The sequence below is a fragment of the Homalodisca vitripennis genome, chromosome 4 (assembly GCF_021130785.1).
Source record: "Homalodisca vitripennis isolate AUS2020 chromosome 4, UT_GWSS_2.1, whole genome shotgun sequence".
Taxonomy (NCBI): Eukaryota; Metazoa; Arthropoda; class Insecta; order Hemiptera; family Cicadellidae; genus Homalodisca; species Homalodisca vitripennis.
Window position 1 is genome coordinate 99,119,314 of NC_060210.1, and position 9,336 is coordinate 99,128,649.

A 9,336-nucleotide genomic window follows, 5' to 3' on the forward strand; every position below is an offset into this window, starting at 1 on the left:
CGAGAATTAAACATTGCCGTCCGTGACGGATCATTGGAGAGTCAATGTTTTTATTTTGTTAGTAGGGCAACGAAAGGGCCGAACCTTCAGCGCGCGTACTGTACGTAGTTCGTGTGTCAACAGTTCGGCTTAAGGCTTTATCTGTTGTACAAATGGAAGTATTGGAAACAAAACCGATGTTGTGTTTTGCCTACGGCAAGATGTCGATGCTGCACTGTAAATAAATGCTAACGGGTATGTGACCTTTACAAGTGGACAATTCTACTGTCTTAAATTTTCACAGATTTAATAGAAACCTTTCCACTATCCACATAAAAACATACACCTAGTAAAAGGATACATGTAATTGTATTAGAACTTTACTTATCGTATCTTTATCTTCATGTAATTACCTTTTGTGTTTGTAATCTGACAAATAAAAATAGGAAAAAGGGTTCCATTAACCGCTAATCGTAGTGTTTTACATATGTAAATATGATAGGTAGATTATCTCAGTGAATTTACATATACAGTACACATATATACAGTAGATAATGTACGGTACCCTAATGATTCAGGCCATTAAAACATTAGTAATTTGAGTGAATCGATTTAGGTTGTTCTTCCATGATTATCTTTATATATCATATTATTTTGTGCTTTTCATTCATTGCGTACGTATTAAACAGGTTTTGCTTTACTATAAATTGAGCTCCACAGATTTAATATATATATAGTTTATTTTCATATACTCTCAGGAACTTCTCGTTAAAATCTGGAAAGAGATCTCGTTGAATTTTGAGTACAACATACCCAAAGGGTCCTATAATAATTATCGAACATATTTATAATACAAGGGATCAACTAAAGAGTTATTGCACCCTGCTTGTATTATAGCTTTTGCCTGTTGAGAGTTATTAAAGTATTTAAATTGTCTTGGCATTAAATATTGTTGTTTTGAGATAAATAAGAGATTAAAACATACCATTACAACCATATCGTTCTAGAGACAAAGTCATGCACAGCATAGAACTCTAGTACGTCAAGCCTTTTAATTAAATTGTAGTATTTTAGAGTAAAGAAAAAGAAGCCACTTTTAGAAATCATATTTAAGTACCAAAATTCAAATTCCTTTATTGTCATTACGAATAAAATACAAAGACATTTTCCCAACTAAACCAATAATAAATTTAAAAAATAGTCAGAATAAAATATCTACATTAAAATTACAGTTTAAAATTCACTTTAAAATCCTTTTTAGGTTAAGGAAATATGGACTTCATATTTGGCTGTAATAAACATAATAAATAACTTGAAGATGTATCGTATGTTAAAGGTTAATTTATGCAAGGTTGACAGTTCAGACTCTGGCATGGTGAGCGGGTCAATACAATAATTTGGAAAATTGAGATGCTCCATCATAATGAAATCTCACAAGAGGTAGATAAGTAGTTGTATATATGTGGTTTATAAATTGTGGCCCTTAAATTTCATTTGTGTACCCTTTATATGTGATATAAATGCAGGCTAATTATAGTAGGCATATATGTTGTAGGAATGGAAAAGTTGTCATTTAAGATCATTTCTATTTATAGTCTTGCAATTAAAAAAAGTTGAGAAAAATGTTCCATACATTAAGCCGTCATGTTAAAGATTTCCAGCTAGGTTGTATAAAACTCACGATGAAAATTTTAACTACAGGACATTTTGAATTGGTCAGAAGTAAATAAATACCTGAGGATTTGTTTTTATGGCAATGTTTTTCAAGATTTCACAAAATAGGATTTCATGAAGGAAACAGGATTTTTCCGGACATTTGCCATCGTTCAGTGAAACAAGAAATCAGTAACACTACGTTTCGAGATCTGCAATCTGATCTCTTCTTCAGGTAAAGAACTAACCTAATACATAATTACAAACTAGGTTAAAATAAACAAATCTTACCAAAGCGTTGTGGCACGCCTAAGTCAGGAATTACAACCTACATGTTGTTTGTCAACTTCACTAACTCTATAAACATGCACTTAATAAAAAACTATACAAAACACTAATCATTAACTTAACTACGGAATATAGGTCACAATACGTCTTCACTCGTCTGCTAACCACCTACGACTTTATTTTCATATTTTCAATATAAAAGTAAAAGTAAAACTAGTATTTAACTATTTTATTTACAATTTTGACATTTTTGAGAATTTATGTATCTCGTACTTTGTTATTGTTTTAATTTTTAAAAGCATTGAATTTTAATTTTCAAACAGTTGAAATTTAAATATTCAATATTTTAAAAGTAAAGTTATGAGTAATTGCAGTTTTTTATGAAGATTTGTAAAGCAGATTGAGAAGTTTTCTTTTATTGATTTTTATTTCAAGAAGAAATTTTAATTTTGGAAGGCAGCCAGACTCTTTATTTAGTTTGTTATGTGTATTGAATTTTATTTCTAAACAAGAAGAATTAAGAAACTATCTTAGGTTTTCTAACATGTGTATACATACATTATATCCATTTGTTTACAAGTGACTTTAATTTGCAATTCAATTCCATTTTTGAAATTACACTTAAATTAAATTAAAATTACTGTGTATCGTTATTATAAAAAAAATATACAAACATTGCATCATTGTATTTTACCTTAAGTATATTTTCTTTGATATATCATAATTAAACATTTTTGAACTGTCATAGATTAGAAAAAATAAGAGACGTAGAGTAAAATTTCCAATTAAGTAGTCAGTATTGTGAGAAGTTCATTAAGTTCTTCAATAAAATACTTAATTTACCTTGTAATTATTATTAAAAATTAACGGGAGGAGATCACATTATACCCACTTTCTAACCTATAAACACCCTTCGGGTGAAACCAGAGAACAAAATAAGAAAATGTGGATAGGAGTTTTATGCTTGAATATAAATGTTACTATTACAACTTTGTTTCATTCCATTCAGGCCAAGAAGCACCAAATGTTGCCGGACAAGTATAATATTACGATATTAGTTTGGCTCCTCTCAACTGCTGATTCCGGATCTTGTTCTTTCTCGTCCGTTGAATATTAATTTTATACTTTACCAAGGATGTACTGTGCAATATATGGTAAGAACACATTTACAATAATATGTCCTGAAAAACATGTATATACACTACTATTATACACAGGATTAAAATAAAGATTCGACTTAACAACGTTGACTGGGTTTTAAGTCAAAATCTGAACTTAAACAAAAATTGTAAAACTACTTTTTTATTGCAGTGTTCAACTTTTATATGTATAAGGTAGGTATACGCCACATCACGTTTTGCATAACAGGCTTTGCTGAAGTCTAAAGGTCGTTTTACCTGTATTGTTGACTGACTGAGCGACAGACAAGCATACGGAAATTTGTACGTTCCTTTCGGTAAAAAACAAGTTGTCAGCCTACTGAATAATAGGCTTAAAGACGCAGATTTTTAAATTTTAGTATTTGATTTATTTCATTTAAATTTTGTTATTACCAAAACAAATAACTTCTATTTCCATGTCGCTCAGCCAAATTGCAATCATTTGCATAAATGAGGAATCATACCCTCTTCTTAGGTATAAAGTTCTTTACATAAATATTCACTTAAAACAAAAAAATGCGGCAATGATTTGCCTCTCAAAAATAATGTATCAAACTACCTGACTAGTTCACCAACAGTTCTAAGCTCAGACTATAGAACATGAAATCAAGAGATGTCACTGCATATAAGTCAAGAGCACAAACAAAACGTTACACCCGCACCAGCGAAAGTGAAACACTGAGTGGAACAAAAATCCGAAAGTATGAAGAATATATTAGCCTATGCGATGTAAGTCTCACTTTGAGTAATACTTTTAAATCAGGCATATTTCAAATGTAAACTACATTCACTTCGAACCTGAAATGAAAATTATTCAATTGTCAATAGTAAAAGTACGTGAATAGTCTCCTACGTAGGAAACTACAGACGTACATATATAATGTGATACAGTTCGAGAGGAGGCCATCGGTAAACTAACGTTGTGATGATGTTATTGTGACAAAATACGATCTTCATGAAACAAGAAACAGTACAAGGGGAAGAGGTTAACATTAGGGGAAATTGTAGTATCACTAGATAAAGGTGTATCACTTTGTATCACTTTGATTCAGAAAGGCCTTGCACAAAATAAAAAATTATATATTGGAAAATTTTGCATTCCTTTATCTATTGATACTACAATAAACCGTTTTTCCAATGCTCCAAGATTCTACATTAGGGGAAATGATCAGAAGGAATTTGGAGCCTGATTCCTTTGCTATAAAACAAGAACTGTATACAACAGTTTTAATAAATATGTCAAAATTAGTGTTTCTACGATAATAGAGTGCATAAAGATAGAGAATCATTTTATGTGGGGACTCAAACAAATCAAATTATTATCATAAGTAACCCCAGAACTACATAATATATTCTTAACTGATACGAATTAGTTAATAATTATTGTCACTTATATTATTATTTTACACTGTAAAATATTTAAAACATCATATAACTAATTCTTGGAGAAAGATCCCTGAACACCGAGATGGTTGACATTAATCCATTCCCGGGTCTGGAAAAGCTTATTTATGGTCGGACGCAAGCTTAATATCTTCCGCCCGGCATTTCCGCCCTGTGCATACAACTAGCAGAGACTGGATTTAACCTAGCTTAAGTTCAGTAGCTGTGTACTATTGTTAAAATTGTCGTATAAGTAATATAATTTAGTTTTTAGTAAACTATTACCTAACTGAAATAAGATTTATATAATAGGTCAACTAGCATGTTATATTGAATAGTAACATAGGTACAGTGTTCAATACTAAACGATGCCTTATTGGTATATTTAGTTACAAGTTTGACAGTTTCTAATGCCTTCTGGCCCGTAATATACCGTATTTAATCAAAATGTATAACACGATATACAATTTATATACTAATTGAATATGTTAATTATAAAATAAACATTATGTAAATTAAATTTGGAATAGCCTTTTAGTGAAGACAAATTGCATGCCCGTTCCTGATAAATTAATATCGAAACAAATTTACTCCGGTATAAATTAGTGTTTATAGTTATGTTTAATAAAGACTACAAACATAATAAAGTTTAAAATTCTGCAATAAACTTGATAATAATTGCAGGAAAAAACCACGTAATTGTTTCTTTCAATTCGTAGAATAACTCACAAATAGAATATTTGTTTAAAGAAAACCAGATAGTTTAAACTTTTTAACATTTTCTTGGCTGTCCACCACCGAAGTTTATCACTCGAGGGTTAATCACACCCTTCACCACCGTTCACCACCGAAGCACCAACGAAGTTTATCACTCGAGGGGCAGAAAAAAAATAAAGTTTTCCCCTTTTCCTATTACATGGCGCACCTCTTTTTATGCGTTTAAATGGTAGGGGTGAAGTCTATGCTATTGCGTTCAAACCCAAAAACTCCTCGGAGGCTTATAATTTCAAATACAAGCAATGGAAAATATTTTCCTACCACAGCAAAACTAAGAAGCACCCGAGTTAAACATTTATTAAAATAACTTAAAATATGACGTAATTTTGTACCTGTAAAATTATTTGTTTGCATCATACTACCATTGCAACATCTTTACTAGGATAAACAGTGACGTACAAAAGGGGGACAGATAAGAAAAGTAGAACCCCCCCCCCAAATCTCTAGAAATAAAAAAAACATATAAAAGCAACCCAACTTATATGAGATACAGAAGCTAAATTTTTACTCTGAAATTGGCCTATGTAATTAACTGAAATTTAGAGTTGTAATTTGTAATTATTCCATACGTTCCGGTGTGGTCTGGTCTTCAATCTGATTCATGGACCCCCAAACGCAAGACCTTGTTACGCTACTGACTGCAAATATGATTTTTATATTTAGCAAGTGGACAAAAAAGTATTGCTTGTTACAGTAAACGATGTCTGATTTTGATATTTTTCAGTTTACTATGACATGTGAATGCAATAATAATTTAATAAAATATACTTTTTATGTTTTATTCTGGGTCATACATAGTTATTTTAACAAGTATTCGTTAACAATTGAGATCTGAACCCATTATTGTGTTGGTGTTATTCTTTCCCATGAGGGATTTAGTTCTGAAGAGTTTAGTTAATATACGCGTAATACAAGGACTTATAGGAAAATATAATTTATAAATATGTATATTGGTAACTCTATTTTCGCCATTTTAGTTCAGATTTAGCAGTAAACATTGGGTATGTTCTGTTCTAGGCATCGGCTATGCCGCAGCCGCCATGTCGTGCTGGATGAATATTTATTACATTGTGATTCTTGCCTGGGCCATTTTCTATTTCTTCATGTCCCTTAGATACGGTAAAGTATAATAAATACAATTTAGAAAGTATATATATATATATATATATATATATATATATATATATATATATATATATATATAACCTATTTTCTATTTAAAATAACAGTTTCATTCTCATTTTGGATACTAGTACTGTCTGTTTTTTTTTTTTCTATAAAATCGTCACATTATTCTGCAAAATAGTGACTACCTATTATGATCAGTTTTTATTTGTAATAGACCATGCAGTTTAATATTCATCAGAGAGTTGGTTTTCTAGAACCACGACACATACCCTGTACAAAGTTTGACCCGATGTTACGTTACACATACAATTTAATATTATATCCTCTTTTAAATTTTTGAAAAATAATTAAGTATGAATATAATTTGGAAAGAAAACAACTTGGCACATAATCTTGGATAATAATTACTTTTAATTGAAACCGTGATAGCTCATATAAATACTCAATACAACTTTGACCAAAAGTTTGATCAGAGGTTTGTGGGATATTGGGCACTACCGGACCAACTCTGTTTATAATTTAATAACGTTATCAAATTAAAATTAAACTTTATCAACCTACAGAACTAGATAAAACTTTATCAGTTGGCGTCATTATTAATCAGTTTTGATTACGCTTAACTGAAGATCTCTATGTAGGACATCTCAATTTAAAGATATACAGCAGTTTTCCAGCTGATACCCATTGTCATTATAGTATACTCCTTAATTTCTCTTGGGTAAACAGTACACACTGGCATTGTATGTTTTCCTAATTGTACTCTAACACTCTGTGCAGATGTGCCATGGAGAAGTTGTAACAACCCATGGAATACGAAGTTCTGCGTGAACGCGTACGAGCGCAACTCCTTGACGTGTTGGAAGAAGTTCTACAATAGCACAGCCTTCAGCACCTACTGTTCCATCAACCAGCAGAACATATCCACCAAAGAGTTGACCGACCCTGTGAAGGAATTCTGGGAGTAAGTACGATTGAGCAGGACTTAAAAAGCTACAGTATAAAGGAATTAAAACCTCAGTTTGTCACTAGGCGCCTGGTTTGGCCTGGAATAGTAGGCTACGTTTCCTAATATGGACTAGCGTTGATAAGCAATTAGGAAAAAGTACTGGCAATACCAGCCACGCTCTTCGAACAACTGAATTGTATGAATCTTGAATACAGTAAGGTCTTATCAAATCACAAATCTTGCCACAATACGCAAGAGCAAAGATTTTACATTATTTAAAGTCAATATCTCACTTTTAAAGTCATTTCCTCCGAATTGAAATAAATCTGTGGCTATTGTATGGCATGTAATAATAATTGAATCGCATTTTTTACCAAGGGAATTCATGTATCTCAAAAAATAACTGACTTGCGTGAAGCTTCATTTCTATATACGCGTCACTAACTGCGATGGCTGGGAATGTTCCTCTATGAGATTTTAGTGAGCGTTAATGGATATTTTTAAATTGGTTTAATGGACTACCATGATAGCAACGACAAAATAGAATAAACAAACTGAGTACAGTCACACGGGATTTCTATGTCACATTTTAATTCACAGATTAAAAGGAAAAATAATAGAGTTAAAATTCAACGTAAATTCGGTGACAAGATTTTATCTCAGAGCACTCTTCCGTCGTAGTTCACTGTATATTTTATTATTTGAACACTTCTACGAAACTCAACTTAATTTATATACATGTGACAAGAATTCTCGAGAAAGATTTTATCTGTAGAATTTATATTTTATGTTTATCTTCATTTGTATATAGACAAAAATGAGTTCAAGATGGTGCATGTCAAACCAGAGAATTTGGCTGAGCGTCAGTGAAGCAGTGGGATGAAACAATTTCTCTTTTGTCTCTCTTGACATCTTAGGAATGAAAAGAGCTATAGACTTGAAATTTGTCATACAACCTCATCAAAGCCTGTTACGAGAGACGTGGTGTGTCGTACTCTTACCTTGCATATAAATCATTAGTACACATACAATAATATCATACCTATTATTAGTATTCACTTAAAATTAAATTAAATTTTCCAATTGTGTTTCTTAACAATATTTTGCTATCTTACTTTCAATCTGTAGTTTTTAATTTAGTACTACATGAATTATTTGATATTTTAATCACAGAATATGCTGTTTTCTCCAACTATTAGAATGTTTCTTATTTCTATTTCAGGCCATGCATTAAAATTGTAAACGGATATTTTTAATCCTCGGTATTAAAATTCGTTAATTTTATAGGAATAAGACAATTGTGTCTATCTTGACTGCTTTATTGATTTCACTTATCTATGCTAGCAAAAGTATATGCTAGTTCCTAAAATAAGAAAATGTGTTTATTTGTACATTAAATTTGTATTTGTTATTTTAGACATTAGGACTTAGTATACCCAGGTAACATTGGGTTGGGTAATATTTGCTTTTGCCGTGCCGTATCTCCCAATTCCTTGAGTCCCAAGTTTATGTTTACTGCGTTCAGGTAATGTGTGTTTGTTATTTCAGTAATTTGCATCTGGAGACGTTAAACTAACATACCCTACTTGTCTTAAAGTTAAATAAAAATTTTAATGAGCTCGCTTCATTCTAGCTTTTTATTATTAAAAAGAAGCTAAAATATTACTGATTACGTTGAAGGTTTTGACAACATTTAAAAAGTGACAAGATTTTACGTTGCTCTCATCATTAAAATGTACAGTTACTATACATTATACACGCGTATTTAATAGAACGCATCACTTGACAATGAAATAATGACTATAAACATACTATATATTGAAACTCAGCTTTCTCATGTCTATGTGAAGAAAACTAATATAAATATCAGTTCCAGATATACTCAGGTATTGCCGCACAGGTTTATTAAAGGCGGCTAAATACACGTAACACATACTTAATGAGCTCTCCTGCCTTACATAATTTTGATACTTTCCTGCCTTGTAAGCTTTAGAGTAGTAAGTAACATATAACGAATATCCC

The 9,336-nt window shown here is 31.2% G+C and overlaps 1 protein-coding gene across 1 annotated transcript; it reads left to right on the top strand.

Moving 5' to 3' along the window:
* Window positions 1-200: 200 nt before the first annotated feature.
* LOC124361133 (sodium- and chloride-dependent betaine transporter-like) lies at window positions 201-7,333 on the top strand. Its single transcript, XM_046815169.1, has 3 exons — window positions 201-216; window positions 6,258-6,359; window positions 7,146-7,333. Exons 1-3 carry the CDS (start codon window positions 201-203, stop codon window positions 7,331-7,333), a joined length of 306 nt encoding a protein of 101 aa, XP_046671125.1.
* Window positions 7,334-9,336: the final 2,003 nt, after the last annotated feature.

Excerpts from the sequence above, each read along its gene's own strand:
- LOC124361133 (XM_046815169.1), top strand. Across the intron at positions 6,360-7,145 it reads CTTCATGTCCCTTAGATACG|ATGTGCCATGGAGAAGTTGT; the intron begins GTAAAGTATAAT and ends CACTCTGTGCAG.